The 19,618-nt window shown below is 41.1% G+C and overlaps 2 protein-coding genes across 7 annotated transcripts; one reads left to right on the top strand and one right to left on the bottom strand.

Moving 5' to 3' along the window:
- Positions 1–432: 432 nt before the first annotated feature.
- fam221a (family with sequence similarity 221 member A) lies at positions 433–6,601 on the bottom strand. 6 transcript variants are annotated; one of them, XM_072674975.1, is made up of 7 exons: positions 6,402–6,601; positions 4,339–4,512; positions 4,041–4,231; positions 3,364–3,564; positions 2,649–2,738; positions 2,492–2,556; positions 433–1,326 (listed from the first exon to the last, which is right to left on the bottom strand). In XM_072674975.1, exons 1-7 carry the CDS (start codon positions 6,485–6,487, stop codon positions 1,234–1,236), a joined length of 900 nt encoding a protein of 299 aa, XP_072531076.1. In that variant the 5' UTR covers positions 6,488–6,601; the 3' UTR covers positions 433–1,233. The 6 variants fall into 6 exon arrangements, with proteins under 6 accessions (XP_072531076.1, XP_072531077.1, XP_072531079.1 ...); XM_072674976.1 differs by having other exon boundaries at positions 2,492–2,553; XM_072674978.1 differs by having other exon boundaries at positions 6,436–6,601.
- A 1,259-nt stretch (positions 6,602–7,860) lies between these two features.
- Positions 7,861–18,486, top strand: ccdc126 (coiled-coil domain containing 126). Its single transcript, XM_072674974.1, has 3 exons — positions 7,861–8,101; positions 12,042–12,610; positions 15,634–18,486. Exons 2-3 carry the CDS (start codon positions 12,376–12,378, stop codon positions 15,870–15,872), a joined length of 474 nt encoding a protein of 157 aa, XP_072531075.1. The 5' UTR covers positions 7,861–8,101; positions 12,042–12,375; the 3' UTR covers positions 15,873–18,486.
- Positions 18,487–19,618: the final 1,132 nt, after the last annotated feature.

Genomic DNA, 19,618 nt, shown 5'->3' with positions numbered 1-19,618 from the left:
TGTGCAAATGCACACACAGCTTGTCTAGTCCCTGTAGAGAAGAAGTACTGCCAATAGAATAGGACTCTCTGGAGCAGATCAACATCATGACCCTATTGGCACCACGCTGCCTAATAATGCCAGGCGTGGGCTAGAGGGGTATAAAGCCCCCCAGCATTGAGGAGCTGTGGAGCAGTGGAATAGCTGTGTTCTCTGGAATGATGGTGGTGGAGCTCCATCCAGTACTTTTGAGATGAGGAGTTGGGGGGAGTTGGGGATGATGAGGTGGGGTGGTGATCATCATCCAACATCCTGACCTCACTGACACTGATTTTGTCACTGAATGCAATCAAATCCTCACAGCAGTGCTGCTCTAGTATCTCTAGTAATCTAGTAGAAAGTTACTCCAGTTCTGAAGTTTAATAAAAACATCAGCATAAAAGAGTTTCAAAATTCAGTTTGAATATTAAGTTTATTCACAATATTAGGAACAACTGTCAGATCCAAATAGCCAAAAAGTAAAACATGATATAAAAAAAAATACAGATACAAGGTTTTTGTCCAACAGCAATGATAATCATTGCCAACTAAATTTAACAGTTATATATGTTTGTTTGTTTGTTTGTTTGTTTTTTTACTGTTGAATTTATTTAGCATTTTTAGCTATGCAGTAGAATTTGTAATCAATGCTGAATCTGTAACCAATACTAGAAATTCTGCTCTTCTGGAGTTGAATAAATACATCAGCCCATGTCAGTTTGAAACATCTGTCAAATTTAAACATCTGTCCACTGCGAGAATCTGTTTCTAAGCAATGACCTGTCAATGCTGATGTGATTCTGAATCTTTATCATCACACATCCCTAGTCTAACATGTTTCATGTGAATGTTTTCCATATACTGTAAAATCAATCAGTTAATTTCACACCTTTAATCTGCTGAGACCTCGTCACTGAGCCTCATTATAAGAGGAGAGGTCTGCAGTTGGCTTTGTCTTGTCTCAGTGAATTTACTGCAGCTCCTACAAATAAACATTCAGGATGTGGGTAAATATCAGGGTCCTGTGATTCTCTACAGATTTGAACTGACAGGACAGAAAAACACTTGTGTTTAGAGCTTTAACATGTTTTATGGGGAAGGTAAAAAAAATTATCCACTCTTATCCACTAAAGATTACATATTTAACATACAAGACCACAGTGCTATTAGTCCACTTCAACATACAGCATTTAACTACATTTAACTGAGGTTACATCAGTGCTGAAGACCCTTCCCTTCTACTTTAATGAGCGCTCCACTCAGCTTCCCGAGCAACTCTTGGTGTTTGCCGTTCTTCTCCTTCCTGAGCTGAAAGACAGGAATGATGGTGAGGAGAGTTTTACACTAAATTTGAGGTAAGAACTATAGTATAGAAATCTAAAACATGGCATTATATATATATATATATATATATATATATATATATATATATATATATATATATATATATATATATATTTCACTTATTCTATTATATGTAATGTATTTGCAGTATATATATATATATATATATATATATATATATATATATATATATACTGCAAATATATTACATATAATAGAATAAGTGAAATTCCTTTATAACCAACATTTGTCACACACACACTATATGTCCAAAACTTTGTGGACACCCCTTCTAATTAATGTGTTCAGCTACTTTAGGTTGCACTCAGATGTGCAAATGCACACACACACACACAGCTTGTATATTTTAGTTGCTGTAGAGAAGTACTCTCTGGAGCAGATAAACACTGATGAGTCTGCTGCCTCCCTGCTGTCTAATGCCTGGCGTGGCATTATATATATATATATAACTTGTCTATATGTGTGGATCTTTTATGGGTAATCACAGCTTCCTCAATTCCTCTCACCTCTATCCTTCAGCCTGTGACCTGGAAACCCATCAGGGTTGAATAAAGTCTTTAGGAAATTAATAATCAGAATTAGGTCCATGGTTCAGTTTGGAAGGGATAATGAAAGCAAACTTTGGGTTTGACAACTATGCTCATATCGACATCACACAACAACTGTTACATATACACACATATATATATATATATATAGCTCATATCATATTTTAATTTCTTATTTGCTTTTATTGTTATATTATATATTCTATTATGTATTATTTATTATTTATTTATTATTAATTATTCATTTCTTATCTGAAGTTATTGTTGTATATGACGGACCGTTATCAAAGTGTGTGAACAGTGTGTTATCATATAAGTGTTTACTATGGGCAGATCTGTGGTGATGAAAGCTCTGACTGAGTGAAGAACATCTCATCTGGTAAAAGCATTTAGGGCTGATTCCTCTGTCCTAACATCTCATCCTCGCATCTCTCCCTCACGTCCTCAGAGGGACAAGTCAACACCCGGGGAAAAGAGATGGAAGGACAGGAAACAGGACACCCAATTACAGATATGAGACCCTCCCTGTCTGTGATGTAACAAAGGGTTTCAAGACTTACTCTTGCTTGGTGCCACCTCTCAAAAGACGACATCCCATCGTTATCTGTCCCCTTCCGGTCTTCTACTACCACGAAACATGTGCAAAGAAGGACAGATCTGTACCCAGGCTGACATCATTACCATTACATGCGTTTGATTATAGTTTGATTTCCTCACCTGAGGTCTCTGACAGAGCTCCATATGCTCCCTTAGGTTCCTCACCCTGCTCAGACCTGGCAGGTGTTGGGGAGTTATGTGGGGAAAGGCCTGTTCACACAAGGAGCTTACAGTAAACACATGTGTATAACACTACACTGCATTATATTCAGTAAATAAGAAAATGCCATGTCTGAGTGTGTCTCTATAGGGGACAAATACACCAATCAGCCATAACATTAAAACCATTGCCAGGTGAAGTGCAAACACTGATTATCTTTATCTACAGGGGCTCCTGTCTGTCAAGGGGTGGATCTACTAGGCAGCAGGTGGACAAGTGGACAAGCGTAAGAATCTGAGACACTTTGCCAAAAACCAAACTGTGATGTTCTAGACAATGACTGGGTCAGAACATCTCCAGAACATCAGCTAGCAGGTCTTGTGGGGTATTCCCCCTCTCTCTCTCTATGCAGTGGTCAGTACCTTCCAAAAGTGCGCCAAGGAAGGACAACCGGTGAAGTCTAACTAATGACTAACTGATGCTAATGGAGGTCCCACCTCACAGCTTACAGGATCTGCTTCTAACTTTACTCTTCAGAGGTCTTGTGGAGTCCGTGCCTCAAGTGGTCAGACCTGTTTTGGCTGCATGAGAGGGATCTACATTATATCGGCAGGTGGTCTTAATGTTGTGGCTCATGCATTTAATACAGACAGTATAAGCTTGTACGGGTTCTACCACTAGGGTCCAGTCTCAGGTAGCCTTCTGCCAATGAGCTGAATCCAGTCAGGCCGCCCATAGCTGCGTATGGCACTTCCATGCCCACCGGCAGCCCCCGTGCCTCCCGCTGCTCTCTGGTCTCTACTAGTGTCACATGGGCATGGCCTGGTTCTCCACATCCACACGTGTATGGGCTTTTAAACCCTGTGCAGGTCCTGCCTGAAAAACATTTGAGAAGATAGACGTCAGATTCCACAGCTGCTCAGTTTAGTGGTCTCGCTTATTATTTAACCGCCAGTAGAATAGGACTCTCTGGAGCAGATAACTATGAGCCTATTGGCACCATGTCTAATGCCAGGTATGGGCTATTGGGGTAAAAAGCAGTGAAATCTAGTAGAAAGTCTTCTTCTCTGGACAGTAGAGACAGTTACTCCAACAAAAGCAGGAGAAACTCTTTTAATAGCCTTGATTTCCGAAGAAACAACGAATGAATAGGTGTCCCAATACTTTTGTCCTAAAAAGTATAATATAGGTTGATAAGGAAAATATATCTTTATGAAAATTAGTGATATAAGGGGTCCAATCATGACATCATAGGGCCTTCTAGTGCTAAGGGACTCACTGCCTTGTGAGTGCCCCGCCTTTTCTTCCTGTAGTTATCCCACTGCTAGCAGGCAGATTTATGTGGAACTCACATTTCTTGCACAGGTGATCTGCAGCTTCACTGTGTTCGCTGGGCAGGTGTTTGCAGCGGCAGCGTACGGCCTGAGAACCGCTGCGATGTACGTACTGGTAGGACCCACAGCGGCAGCCCTTAACTCTGCAGGGCAAAGCGATGGGCTTCTCTTTGGGTAGCTCCTCAAAATCAGTCAGATGCTGTTTATACCTGTTGGTCAAACGGTGTACCATGAGAGTTGCTGGAAAAACAACAGGATGTGTGTGTGTGTGATAGTGTGTGTGTGATAGTGTGTGTGATGTGTATTCCATGCACACCTGTGTGAACAAAAACAAGGTGTTTCTGGCCCGATAAGCTTGCAGTCCATTTTCCCGGGAACGCCAAAACTCACGTAGAGCCGGTTTCTTGCTCTGATGGGCATCACCCTCCTTTTGTACTCCTCATATTCAGCCTCAGAGAACAGTCTTCCACCATCATCCTCCCCTACAATTCTTACAGAGAACAGAACGCAGAAGTTGGCATTTAAATACAACACTTAATGTTCAAAAGTATTGATTTAGTATGCGTCATGCAGATTCACTGCTTTTATTAGTGTTTAAACGTGCGCTGTCACATAATCTGTATATAAAAAAGCCAATTCAGGTATTTCATTAGATCATGAATCAGCTTTTTAATCTTTATCTTGTTCCGATCCTCTGTTTTTACTGCTGTGTTCTAGCATAAGTGCTTGTGGTAATGCTCAGATCATTTCTCTACAGCAGGATTGCACAAAATATACTTCATATACAGAGCTAAATATACTGAACTAAAAATATAAAATATACAAAACTAAATATACTAAATATACAGAAATATACTAAATATACTAAATATACAGAACTGAATAAACTAAATATACAGAACTGAATAAACTAAATATACTGAACTGAATATACACCACACACAACACAACTGCTGCCGTATAATCAGCAATTATATTTATATATTCACTTCAGTATATTCAGTTCTGTATATTCAGTATATACTGTATATACTGAATATACAGAACTGAATATACTGAATATACAGAAGTGAATATACTGAATATACAGAACTGTATATACTGAATATACAGAACTGTATATACTGAATATACTGAATATACAGAACTGAATATACTGAATATACAGAACTGTATATACTGAATATACTGAATATACAGAAGTGAATATACTGAATATACAGAACTGTATATACTGAATATACTGAATATACAGAACTGAATATACAGAACTGTATATACTGAATATACTGAATATACAGAACTGTATATACTGAATATACTGAATATACTGAATATACAGAACTGTATATACTGAATATACAGAAGTGAATATACTGAATATACAGAACTGTATATACTGAATATACAGAACTGAATATACTGAATATACAGAACTGAATATACTGAATATACAGAAGTGAATATACTGAATATACAGAACTGTATATACTGAATATACAGAAGTGAATATACTGAATATACAGAACTGTATATACTGAATATACTGAATATACAGAACTGAATATACAGAACTGTATATACTGAATATACTGAATATACAGAAGTGAATATACTGAATATACAGAACTGTATATACTGAATATACTGAATATACAGAACTGAATATACTGAATATACAGAACTGTATATACTGAATATACTGAATATACAGAACTGTATATACTGAATATACAGAACTGTATATACTGAATATACTGAATATACAGAACTGAATATACTGAATATACAGAACTGTATATACTGAATATACTGAATATACAGAAGTGAATATACTGAATATACAGAACTGAATATACTGAATATACTGAATATACAGAAGTGAATATACTGAATATACAGAACTGTATATACTGAATATACTGAATATACAGAACTGAATATACTGAATATACAGAACTGTATATACTGAATATACAGAAGTGAATATACTGAATATACAGAACTGAATATACTGTATATACTGAATATACTGAATATACAGAACTGAATATACTGAATATACAGAAGTGAATATACTGTATATACTGAATATACAGAAGTGAATATACTGAATATACAGAACTGAATATACTGTATATACAGAACTGAATATACTGAATATACAGAAGTGAATATACTGTATATACTGAATATACTGAATATACAGAAGTGAATGCACTTCAGCAGACTCCTCTGGTTCTGTTAGGCCGGGTGAGCAGTTCTGGTGCTGGAGGGCTGGACTCCAGGTTGGACGGGTTCAGTAGAGCAGGGTAAAATGGGCTAGCCCTGCTGGACTACAGCCCTGTCGCTCAGCCCTGCTCTACAGTCTGTGCTAACCTGAGGACCCCATTAACGCCAGACAGCGGTCTACCTCCTGTACTCCGCATAGGCATCCACTGAGTCCCCCGCGGTCCTGCTGACATGCATACTTTCCATCTCCAGCTCAGGCTAAAGCTAAGCTAAGCTAAGCTAAGCTAAGCTAGCGCCTGTGTTTAGGTTTCAGCGTTGCTGAGCAACAGGCTCCAGCGTCTCCATGATCTCCACCGGAAACAGCAACCAGCACATCCTCCTCACAGACAGGAGTGCATTAATAAATTAATAAATGTCATTAATTTATTTGGGTAAATTTCACATATTTCAAAATTAATCAGGACCCTTTTTAACGTGTTTATCTGTGATTCTCACTCATGCCATTTCTTCTTTATGAAGAAACCCAGTAAAATACAAATATATACATTCACGTTTAATTACCTTTTAATTTTGTATTTAATATTTTGTTTTATTTTTTATATTTGTCCTGTTTATATATGCCATATTTTTATATCTATGTGTTTGTTTAGATAGCTATGTTTCTTACATATTTTTAAATCTTTCAATATCTACATTCGTGGAAATGTACACTTATGTTAACATCATAAAAAAGCAATAAGTCCTATATGCTTTATCCTTATTTATAAAGTCTCTGCTTGAAGACAGCATGTGTTTTCTGAAGGTTACTAATGTGCTATTAATGAATCCAAAGAGACTTTTATTATATAATATAGGCATTATTTACTATAGCGGTTATAGTTATTGGCGATTCAGCCGTAATTTTTAATAAAAATCAAAATCAGTGTCTCACAACATTGCAGAATATTAACAGAATTGCGTATTATTGATCATATTAATCAAGAATATAAGCAAAAATTGTAAGTAGCTATGTAGTATGTAAGTATGTATTTTATTAGAAGTGAAGTTTATTACTGCAGTCACATTTTTACATAAACTGTAAAACTCCGGTATGCCTTGTTATGAAATATAAATATAAATATGAATTTTTATGACAGTTTAATTAAGGTTTTGGAGAAATATGAGCACTAGTCTAAAAAGCAGCCCTTTAATTTTTTTACCGTCTTAAAAATCCAACATAAAGACTACTAACAAAATAAAAGTCTCCAACTGTATTGAAAATAAGTGTACTTACGAGTATTTGCATATATTTATGTTTCAGCAGTAACATTATTATAAAACTATAGCTATTTGCTGCACTTACTTAAACTAAAAATGAGTGACGTAGTGACCTAGCTCTTAAGGCGCACTTAATAATGCAGTGTTCAATGACCGAAACGCATCATAATATTATTATTATTATTATTATTATTATTACTTCTAAATCCACAAAATACAACTCATACATAACGTAAACCTCGCGCATAATAACAAGTACATTTCATAACCCCTGCAGAAATTCGCAGTGTTGAGCAATATTATGAAATGTAAACCGCACCGAAACCCTTTGCCACATGGCTGTTGAACGCGGCACCGCCTGACCATAAAAGTCCTGCTGCTGTTTTGGTCCTGCTGAGGACCGAAGAGGGCCGTCCATGACCACATGTATGGTGTGTTCGGTTCTCCTGCCTGGTTCTAGATATCAGTGTCGCTTTTTTGGGGGGTATCAGTTTTGTTGGGGGGTTTCCGTTTTAACAGGAACCTCCTGGAGCTGCACGGCGGCGGCGGCAGCAGCGTCCCCTGCCTGATCCCGAACAGCTACAGTCCAGGTAAAACGGCCAGTTATTGATCGGACAGAGGGAGATCTGATCTGTTAGCAGTGGGATTGGATTTGTAGTCGAGTGCCTGTCAGACACTGCTTGTGGTTTGGGGTAAAGGGTAATTCGCGTTAGCTGGGCTTGTAAACTGTGGATCTTCTAATAAACTTATTATTATTATTATTATTATTATTATTATTATTATTTACACGGTTAATTAATTAAACTGCTTGTAGAAGAAGCAGAGAAGCTCGTGTGCTGTAGCTGTAGTTAGCTGGACCTCCACTCGCCCAGGGCTCACATCGATAACCCGATCAGAGTCACCGGGAGTTAATCAATAAGTTCAGCACGAGTTGAGTCCTTTCTGATTGGTTACTCAGAAAACAATCAGCCAACCAGAGCCATCCGTTCAGCTACTGTCCGATCTACAGGGCAGAGAGTCCGCCTGATCAGACCATACTGGTTTAGGCAGGATTTTTAGGGTTAATAGAAAATGCTCCCAGTATGAAACCAGTAGGTAGGATTTTTAGGGTTAATAGAAAATGCTCCCAGTATGAAACCAGTAGGTAGGATTTTTAGGGTTAATAGAAAATGCTCCCAGTATGAAACCAGTAGGTAGGATTTTTAGGGTTAATAGAAAATGCCTCCCAGTATGAAACCAGTAGGTAGGATTTTTAGGGTTATTGGACATTTCTCCCAGTATGAAACCAGTAGGTAGGATTTTTAGGGTTAATAGAAAATGCTCCCAGTATGAAACCAGTAGGTAGGATTTTTAGGGTTAATAGAAAATGCCTCCCAGTATGAAACCAGTAGGTAGGATTTTTAGGGTTAATAGAAAATGCTCCCAGTATGAAACCAGTAGGTAGGATTTTTAGGGTTAATAGAAAATGCTCCCAGTATAAAACCAGTAGGTAGGATTTTTAGGGTTATTGGACATTTCTCCCAGTATGAAACCAGTAGGTAGGATTTTTTGGGTTAATAGAAAATGCCTCCCAGTATGAAACCAGTAGGTAGGATTTTTAGGGTTATTGGACATTTCTCCCAGTATGAAACCAGTAGGTAGGATTTTTAGGGTTATTGGACATTTCTCCCAGTATGAAACCAGTAGGTAGGATTTTTAGGGTTAATAGAAAATGCTCCCAGTATGAAACCAGTAGGTAGGATTTTTAAGGGTTAATAGAAAATGCCTCCCAGTATGAAACCAGTAGGTAGGATTTTTAGGGTTAATAGAAAATGCTCCCAGTATGAAACCAGTAGGTAGGATTTTTAGGGTTAATAGAAAATGCTCCCAGTATAAAACCAGTAGGCAGGATTTTTAGGTGTATTAGAAATCTCTCCCAGTATAAAACCAGTAGGTAGGATTTTTAGGGTTATTAGAAAATGCTCCCAGTATGAAACCAGTAGGTAGGATTTTTAGGGTTAATAGAAAATGCTCCCAGTATAAAACCAGTAGGCAGGATTTTTAGGTGTATTAGAAATCTCTCCCAGTATAAAACCAGTAGGTAGGATTTTTAGGGTTATTAGAAAATGCTCCCAGTATGAAACCAGTAGGTAGGATTTTTAGGGTTATTAGAAAATGCTCCCAGTATGAAACCAGTAGGTAGGATTTTTAGGGTTATTGGACATTTCTCCCAGTATAAAACCAGTAGGTAGGATTTTTAGGGTTATTAGAAAATGCTCCAAGACCAGTATGAAACCAGTAGGTAGGATTTTTAGGTGTATTAGAAATCTCTCCCAGTATAAAACCAGTAGGTAGGATTTTTAGGTGTATTAGAAATCTCTCCCAGTATAAAACCAGTAGGTAGGATTTTTAGGTTTATTAGGAATCTCTCCAAGTATAAAACCAGTAGGTAGGATTAATTGTGGTTATTAGAAATATGTATGTCCAGTATGAAACCAGTATCTGAGTGTACGGTGGGATCGGACACCTCCGGCTCGTCAGGTCTCTTGAGTTACACAAACCTGATCATTTATTCAGGCTGTTCCTCTGAAGCTCGTTAGGTGATTAGACCGTAGTTCTGAAAGGGGTGTTCCCGCTGCACCAGGCCTGTCTGATCCAGTCTGAGTAAAGAGCATCTTCATGTTGTCCTTTGTTGCCTGATGGGAGTGAATTGACGAGGTCACTGTGGGGTCAGACTGGGCCAGTGTGGTCACACATCTCTCTGCTGTATATTTAATGATCTCCAGGACCGCACCTCATTGGGATGGGGCCAGAGCAAATGACGGCATCGGACATCGCCTGGGCCAGTTTAACCACCGTATATAACACAGTCTGAGGCGGAGCAGGAAAGTAGGTACAGGAAGAAGGTCCGGTGTTCTGGACTAGTGCAGATGTCTGTGCAGTTGAACCGGGAGCAGCAGCAGAGAGGCATCTGTTCACAGCTGTAGTGATGGATGATCTCAAACCTGCAGAGAGAACCTGATAGTCGGGTCGGATTGAGGTCCAATCACGTTCAAGACAAACAAACCACTCCAGAGTTTGTTTGGAATCGGACTGAGACCACCCCCTCTTAAGGGTCTCAGGGCGGTTGTGTGCTTTACTGTATTCACACCTCAAGCGGATCACACTCAGGGTGAAAACGGACCAGAGTCCGGTTCGGCTGGACTGAAGAGTACATCGCTGAACATACAGCTGCAAATGCACACAGAATAGGACTCTCTGGAGCAGATCAGCATCATGACCCTATTGACACCATGCTGCCTGATGCCAGGCGTGGGCTAGAGGGGTATAAAGCCCCCCCAGCATTGAGGAGCTGTGGAGCAGTGGAAGAACTGTGTTCTCTGGAATGATGGTGGAGGAGCTCCATCTACTTTTGGGATGAGCTGGGGTGTGGTATTTAGATGTACTAGAAAATGCTCCCAGTATAGAACCAGTATGTATGATTAAATAGGGTTATTAGGAATCTCTCCCAGTATAAAACCTGTAGGTAGGATTTTTGAGGTTATTAGAAAATTCTCCAAGACCAGTATAAAACCTGTAGGTGTGGTATTTAGATGTACTAGAAAATGCTCCCAGTATAAAACCAGTAGGTAGGTTATTAGAAAATGCTTCAAGACTAGTATGAAACCAATAGGTAGGATTTTTAGGGTTATTAGAAATCTCTCCCAGTATAAAACCAGTATCAGTGTACAGTGGGATCGGACACCTCTAAGCTGGGAAGTTGGGGGTGAGGTGGGGTGGTCATCATCATCATCATCGTCTTTATCCAACATACTCCAGAATCTAGTAGAAAGTCTTCTTCTCTGGACAGTAGAGACAGTCACTCCAACAAAAGCAGGACCAGCTCCTTTAATATCCTTGATTTCAGAAGAAACAGTGAATGAGCAGGTGTCCCAATACTTTTGTCCCTCCTCTAAGGTCCTCCAATAAAAATAAAAAAAATCGATATGAGGTGTATATTAATTTCTTGGTCCCAGGTGTTGTAGATCAGGTTGGAGGCTGGTTGCTCTTGGAACTGGAGCTGCAGGAGCAGGAACGCCTCCTCCGTGCTGTAAATTGCAAGTCATCTCACACCTGCCTCGCGCTGTGGCGAGCTGTGGAGTAATCCTAAATAGACCTGTGCCTGTGAGTGAGGTCGGACACTGCGTGACTGTGAATTTGACTGTGCTTTGATTGTTGTTCCTCAGTAGAACGTGTAGACGTTGGAAGAAGATGGCCTCAGGGGGCCTCAGGGTGCAGCAGCACGTCCCACGTGCAGATTAGGGATGGGCAATGTGATGATTTTTTATTTTTTTTCCCCAAGAGTGTGATTACATTTATTTATCGTGACATAAAACTGAACTCAGTCAAGAAAAATTAGAAATTAAAAAAGGTAATAGTGCTGTCGAACTGTTAAAAAGATGAAAGTGTGAGTGAGAAGATCAAGAGTCCATGCAGAAGCTGCTGAAGACACTGTGAGTATTTTTGAGAATACTGACGCCAGGTCTTGTGCTCTGTTTGTTTACCTTCCAGGCAATTTGCTGAAGTGACCAAGCGGAGTATGAGATCCCAAGACTGATCAGATGACCGGAGGGTGGCAGCAATCCAAACCCCTCCCAGCGCTGAGTGTCCTGTCCCAGTCCAAACACTTCCCTAAGACGCTTCCTTCAGAGATCTTCATCATCAGGGTCCTGCTATAGTCTGAACCAGAATCCCCTTCCCCCCCTCCCCCCCTTCACCCTACCTACCTCACCCAGTCTCCTCCTCCTCTTCACCAGGTGTTCTCCACCCAGCCGCTCCTCCCTCTTCTGGTTGTGCTGGTTCTAGTAGTAGCTCCAGGCCCCCACAGCAGGGCAGTTCCTCAGGGATGCTGGCCTGCCTGCTGCGCAGGAGAATGTCTCAGAGGCTGAGTGTGTTGCTGCTGCTCTTCGGCCTGGCCTGGTGCCTGCTCCTGCTCCACTACACCGTCTCCCAGCCGCGCCGCCAGAGCAGCGCCGAACTCCGGCAGCAGATCCTGGAGCTCAGCCACCGCTACGTCAAAGCCCTCAGCGAAGAAAACCACGACCCTTCCAGGTCTCAGGGTCCCTCCATGGCCGGTTATGGTAAGTGTGTGTGTGTGTGTGTGTGTGTGTGTGTGTGTGTGTGTGTGTGTGTGTGTGTGTGTGTATAGGGGGGGGTGTCTTTCTGATGGTAGATGCTGTGGTGAGATCTACCTGTTACCATGACGATATTTTAGGACCGTTGGAGTCTTTTTAACTCCTCTTAAACTTAAACTTTCAAATACACTATTTGGACAAAAGTATTGGGACACCTGCTCATTCACTGTTTCTTCTGAAATCAAGGGTATTAAGTAGAGTTGATCGTGCTTTTGTTGGAGTAACTGTCTCTACTGTCCAGAGAAGAAGACTTTCGACTAGATTTGGGAGGAGCTGTCAGGATTTGATTGCATTCAGCGACAAGAGTGCAGCAAGCTGGGGGGCTTTAGGTTGTTGGTTGGAATTGGTCCGTCTTCCAGCTCTAATCTGGTTCTGATGGATGTTCTTTTGAAGGAGGAAATACAGTGTCTGAGGGTCGTGAACTCTCATGATTTCAACCACCACAAGATGAAGGACTTTCTAGCGCCCCTTTTAAGAAAACCCTTAGGGATCACCCCGGACATATTGTGCAGCACAGTCAGGAGCGTTTAAGGGGGAAATTCCACTAAAGGTATTTCATGCAACCAGGCTGCATTCCTCCCTGATTGGGTTGAAGGCATGGTTTCCCCTAGGTTGTTGAGGATACTACACCAACCAGCCATAACATTAGCACCACTGACCAGTAAAGTGAAACCCTGATTATCTTAATCTACAGTGGCTCCTGTCAGGGGGTGGATATATTGGTCAGAAGGTGAACAATCAGTTCTTGAAGGTACTGAAGCAGGAAAAATGGACAAGCATAGGAATCTGATACTCTTTGACGAGAACCAAACCAGACTGTGATGTTCTAGATAATGACTGGGTCAGAACATCTCCAGAACATCAGCAAGCAGGTCTTGTGGGGTGTTCTCTCCCGGTATGCAGTGGCCAGTACCTACCAAAAGAGCTCCAAGGAAGGACAACCTGTGAGTGCCCAATGCTCATTAATTCTCATGGAGGTCCTGCCTCACAACTCGCAGGACTTCTTATGGGATCTGCTGCTAATCTTGGTGCCAGATCCCACAGTAGGACGCCTTCAGAGGTCTTGTGGAGTCCATGCCTCGAATAGTCAGATCTCAGGGGGGGGACCAACTTCATATTAGGCAGGTGGTGATAATGAAATGGCTGATTGGTGTACATGGGCACACCACTCTACACCGGGTGGGATGGGGAGGGTGTTTACATATATGCAAGGGCTTAAGCAGTGGTGCGTCTCCTCCCCCTGTTTGAGATTTCTTAATAACACAGTGCAGGTTGAGGAAACAGGGTGTGAGGACTTCAGCATGCTGTTTGCACAGCGATTTACTGGCAGCTAGAAGGTTACTGTTTAATTAGCCACATAGCTGCAGAGGAAAACCAGTGACTCAGACTGATGGGCTGTTTGACTACCGGGCCAAACATTTACAGCGTTGGTCTGCCATCTCTTATCCAGAGCTCATACAGGTCAATCACAGGTGGATACTGGTCATGATGGGACTATACCAGTGTAAATCTCAACCAATGACCATAGAACACATGACTGTGTCCCAAAAGTGAGGCAACCCCCGGTCTAGTGCCTCTGCTGACTGGTGGCGGTGCATGTGTAGCTTCGCCCATCTCCATGTTTTCCTCCAATGAGGACATAACTCTTTTTTCCATTTTGTAAAATTAATTTCCCCCATAAATCAGTTTTTAACTCTTACTCTGCTCTATTATAAGTAGGCGGGGCTACACCTTGAAATGAAGTGATTGACGACCTTTTTTATTTATTTATTTATTTATTTATTTAATGCAGTCAATCAATAACCAGCTTCTGTGAGTCAAGCGACTGGTGTTGGAGTGATAGAAAAGAAAAAAGTGACCGGTTGTGTTTGTCTAGTCCTTATAGAGAAGTACTGCCAAAAGAATAGGACTCTATGGAGCAGTTAAACATCATGACCCTATTGGCACCATGAAACCTAATGCCAGGCGTGGGCTAGAGGGGTATGAAGCCCCCCAGCATTGAGGAGCTGTGGAGCAGTGGAAGAACTGTGTTCTCTGGAATGATTGTGGGGCTCCACCCAGCTGGGGATGAGCATTACCTAATACTCTTGGACAGTAGAGACAGTTACTCCAACAAAAGCAGGATTTATTTATTTATTTTAACATTTGAGCAGGTGTCCCAATACTTTTGTCCATATAGTGCATGTGTGATGTCTCTTTGAGGGACAGAAAAACAACAGAATTGCTGTTATCATAGCAATGCAAAAATTCCCACAATACCATGGCAATCCAAAGAGTGGGTGTGGGTGTCCACATCCACGTGTGGCTCCACCCATCCACATATGTCTCCAGCAGTTGGTTCTCCCTGTGCTGATCTTGTCCCGTGTAAACTGGGAATTCAGGGGGAAATCCGCTCTGCTGCTGCGCTGGAAGCTCAGTGAAGACGGTCTGAGACACTGAGGCTTGGTCTGGGAGAAGGGGACCGGTCTCCCAAATGAGTATGCGAGTCTGGCTCTGCCTCTGGTCTGGCCACCACTGCGTGCATGATTTCTACAGTCACTGGTGTCTACGTAGTTGTGCTTTTGAGCGAAACTCAATAAAATTAAAAATTAAAATAATAAAAAAATAAATAAATAATTAAAAAATAAAGGTGCTTCAAATGAGCTGCGCCATAAAGGAACCACATGCTTGTGAAAGTGAGGAGAAGAACCTTCAAACGGAGCAAAATGTTCTTCACACTCTCGCTTCTCTTTGTATGGAGAAAGGGTTAAATTCTCCATCTGTCATAGAAGAGAAATCTGCATGACTCGGTCAGATATGCAGGTTTGAGTTTGATGACCATCCACAACTGCAGCAAGCAGGGAGTTCTCAAAATAGGCTCTGCAGGTTGGTACATCACCAGAACCAGGGTTGGACACCTCTGGCCTTCAGAATTCAAGGGTGGGTGAGGTGCTTGATACCTGCATGATCTTCTTCTTTCTCTCCCTCAGCTGATCTGAAGAGGACCATCGCGGTTCTGCTGGATGACATTCTGAACCGCTTGGTGAAGCTGGAGGGCAGGGTGGACGCTGCAGTGAACGCTTCCGCGCCCAACAGCTCTCACGCGGCGGGGGGCGCCGTCCTCGCTGCCGCAGCTATCATGCATCGACCCACCAGACAGGACAAACCCAGCAGCCGCTCAGACGCGCACAGCAACCAGCCCCAGCCGCCGCCACGCGCCGGAAGTTGAGTCGGAGGAAGCCGGTGGTGGGGCCACGGACGCACTCGTTGCGACACAATCGCTAAGACTGAAACCATAGAGATTAATGTGTATAAATATATTTTACATTTTGTAGATCAGAGCAGCTTTTTCATATTTGTTTTGTTCCTATGAGCACATATAGGGTGGGTTCGGATTATGCACGTACAGCTGCGTAACAGAACAACCTACATGGGCTTAAGAGGTTGGTTCTGATCGGGCGATCAGCAGAACTTTCTAATGGAACCTCACCTGAATTTGCAATAACTGCATCTCCTCATCAGCTGGCTAAATGAATATGTGCACTTAGAGGGGCGTACCCTACAACTAGGGGTGTAACGGTACCATAAAGTCAGGGTTCGGTTCACACTGAGGTTTGGACCTCATGGTTCATCAACAACACCCCCTCCTCAACGGCAAAAGGTAGAAGGCTACCCCACATTTCTTTTTTTTTATTTATTCTGAGCAGTCAGTTGTGCAAGTTACAGTCTAGCGCCCTCACCTGGTGGTAGTAGTGGTACATCATCATCATTACAAGTTGAAATAAGATGCAAAAAATAATAATAAAAGGGCCAGAATATCAGAGACACTGTAGAATAAAGAAAGAAAAAAACTGAACATATCTTAACACTATCTGTCCAAATGTTTGTGGACACCCCTTCAAATGAACGCATTCAGCTACTTTGCACCTATTTCTGGCACAGATGTGCAAATGCGCGCACACACAGCTTGACTAGTCCCTTTACAGAAGTACTGCCAATAGAATAGGACTCTTTAGAGCAGATAGTAAACATGAACCTATCAGCACCATACTGCCTAATTCCAGGCGTGGGCTAGAGGGGTATAAAGACCCCCAGCATTGAGGAGCTGTGGAGCAGTGGAAGAGCTGTGCTCTCTGGAATGACGGATAGTGGTGCGGTGGTGATCAGCCATCAGCCTGACCTCACTAACATTTTTGGACAGTGGAGACAGTGAATGAGCAGGTGTCCCAATACTTTTGTCCGTATAGTGCATGTGGGCTGACAGAACGACAACAGAATTACCATTACCATAGCAATGCTTTTGACCATGACTGATTCCTGCTCCCTCGTTAGTACTGCGGTATAGGGAGGGACTGTTTACTACGGGTAGAAACACTAACGAATTCAGACACCTAATCAACATGCGTCATCACCAGTCACACACACACATGAACTTTCATGAACTGAAATCGGAGTCAGTTAAGCCCTGAGCGGTTCCCGGGAACAATCTTTGACCATTACGTTGCTAAGCAACCTACTCCCACTGTTAACCAACTACATGGGAGAATATCTGGAATTCACGGCATCCAGTGGCATCTAACCACCACTGCTTACACAGTATAAGCAAACGCTGCCTGCTGCATTCAGTTTGTGTGGTGCACGTTCAGCTGCTGGAATGAGCTACACTGTTTGCTGGAAATTACCAGTGCATTATGGGAGATCGTAGTGCCCACTTCACACACTCCGAGAAAAATGGCCTAAAAAGGACTAAACACTGTCCTAAACCTTAAATAGAGACCCAATTCGGTCAGAGCTGTTATTCGCTAATGGCTGCAGCTCAGGAACCCGTGCTCGTGGCCGTACCGCGTGTTCCCTGCATACCGAACCCTGACATCCCCTGTAACGTGCACACTGGTTCAGTCTGCATACACGTACCGTTACACCCCTACTGGCTACGGCTAATGAGTATAGCCTTGTCACATTAGGTGACCACTGCAGTCTGGTTCAGCGGTCTGGTGACTGCAGACGTGCGGAGTGTGTCTCGCTGCTGAACAGAGAGAGAACTGAAGCAAATCCAAAGAATTGTACGTATTTGCTTAAAGCTTATTGCACATGCTTGCTGTTGGGTTGCTCATTCATTTCATGCTGTATTCTCAGTTTACTTTTATACTGTGGAGCTGAAACTGAAGCTAGCCAGGCCAGTAGATGCCAAATGGCAAGTAGACCTGTATTAGGGTTAGGCTTAGTATTTGGCCCGAGTTCCTCTACAGGCCCAGTCACAGAATTGACAGACTGGTAATTGTGTGTGCTGTGTGTTGTACTAGGGCTGCACATTAGGGATGATGGTGTAGTACTGCGATTGTATTAGATGGAGATTGTGATTTCTTTATTTACCTCTGCTTTGGGAAAAGACCAGATAAAGGAGCAATACTTTTGAAGACTTAATGGCTCACATAGACCGTCTGTCACGTACAGTCAGACACGGTGCGGCTAGCAGTGAAATGCTTTGATAACAGGCTGATCAAATAAAAGGACAAGTTTAAAAAACAAAATTGGAAGTATAAAATGTGAAGATCAGAAGCCAAAAAAGATCAAATTAGAAAAATCTATACTAGAAAAAATATATATAGAGATGAGTGATCAGCAAAATAAGTCATGTGTGCTGGTTCATGTTAAGAAAATAAATAAATTAAGATATCAATATTTATTTTTATTTATATGTTAATATATATTAATTAACATGAGCCTGCACACATGCCTTACTTTGCTCAAAACCATATACACACACAAATGTTATATATATTACAAATATTTATTTATATATGTATATGTGTGTATATATATATAAATATACATAATATACACACATACACATAATACACACATATATATATAAATACACACGCGTGCACACATTTAGATTATATGTGTGTATATATATATATATATTATATATAATTATATAAATAAATATACATGCACACGCTATATATATATATATATATATATATATATATAAATATTATATATAATTATATAAATAAATATACATGCACACGCTATATATATATATATATTTATACACACATATAATATAAATGTGTGCACGCGTGTGTATTTATATATATATGTGTGTATTATGTGTATGTGTGTATATTATGTATATTTTTATATATATATATATATATATATATATATATACATATACATATATAAATATTAGATATTATATGCATACATAAATAACTATACATGCACACTATATATATATATATATGTTTGTATAAATATATATATATTATTTTTTGTGTGTGTGCTGGTGTGCAATGTACAGTTAGTGTAACATGCAAGTCCTTCATTACACATTAAATATATTATTTAAAAAAATGTAATTTAAGACCCATGATGCAAGGTATAAGCCTTGCCTGCACGGTTTCGAGCGCAGTAAGTCATGCCTGCTGGTTCATGTTAAACTCTCACTGAACCGTATCTAGAACATCTGGTGTTGGTCAGGAAGCTTTAGATCAAAGCAGGTCAAAAGCAGGTGTGTTGGATCACCAGTGAGCTGCTGCACCAGTAAGAGTTTTTGGGCCAGACACTTAACACCCCGCTGGCAATACAAGCGACCCAGTAAGTCACTCTGGGTAAGAGCATCAGCTGAATACCACATCAGCACCAGGCACACCTGAGGATGTTCAAAATACAGGATATGTCCAAATGTTTGTGGACACCTCTTAAAATGAATGCATTCAGGTACTTAAAGTTGCACTCATTGCTGACACAGGTGTACAAATGCATACAGAGTATCCCTGTGGAGAAGTACTGCCAATAGAATAGGACTATCGGAGCAGATGCATTTCATGACCCTATCGGCACCATGCTGCCTAATGCCAGGCGTGGGCTAGAGGGGTATAAAGCCCCCCCAGCATTGAGCTGTGGAAGAACTGGGTTGTGGCTGAATGCAATCAGATGCTCACAGCAATGCCCCAATGCCTT

This window comes from Salminus brasiliensis, chromosome 3 (genome assembly GCF_030463535.1).
Source record: "Salminus brasiliensis chromosome 3, fSalBra1.hap2, whole genome shotgun sequence".
Classification (NCBI taxonomy): Eukaryota; Metazoa; Chordata; class Actinopteri; order Characiformes; family Bryconidae; genus Salminus; species Salminus brasiliensis.
This window is presented reverse-complemented; position numbering and strand designations above follow the sequence as displayed.

Excerpts from the sequence above, each read along its gene's own strand:
- fam221a (XM_072674975.1), bottom strand. The coding sequence starts at position 6,487 with ATGTCAGCAGGACCGCGGGGGACTCAGTGGATGCCTATGCGGAGTACA. Across the intron at positions 3,565-4,040 it reads AGATCACCTGTGCAAGAAAT|GCAGGACCTGCACAGGGTTT; the intron begins GTGAGTTCCACA and ends AATGTTTTTCAG. Across the intron at positions 2,739-3,363 it reads CCTGAGACTGGACCCTAGTG|GCCTTTCCCCACATAACTCC; the intron begins GTAGAACCCGTA and ends TTGTGTGAACAG.
- ccdc126 (XM_072674974.1), top strand. The coding sequence starts at position 12,376 with ATGCTGGCCTGCCTGCTGCGCAGGAGAATGTCTCAGAGGCTGAGTGTG. Across the intron at positions 12,611-15,633 it reads TCCCTCCATGGCCGGTTATG|CTGATCTGAAGAGGACCATC; the intron begins GTAAGTGTGTGT and ends TCTCTCCCTCAG.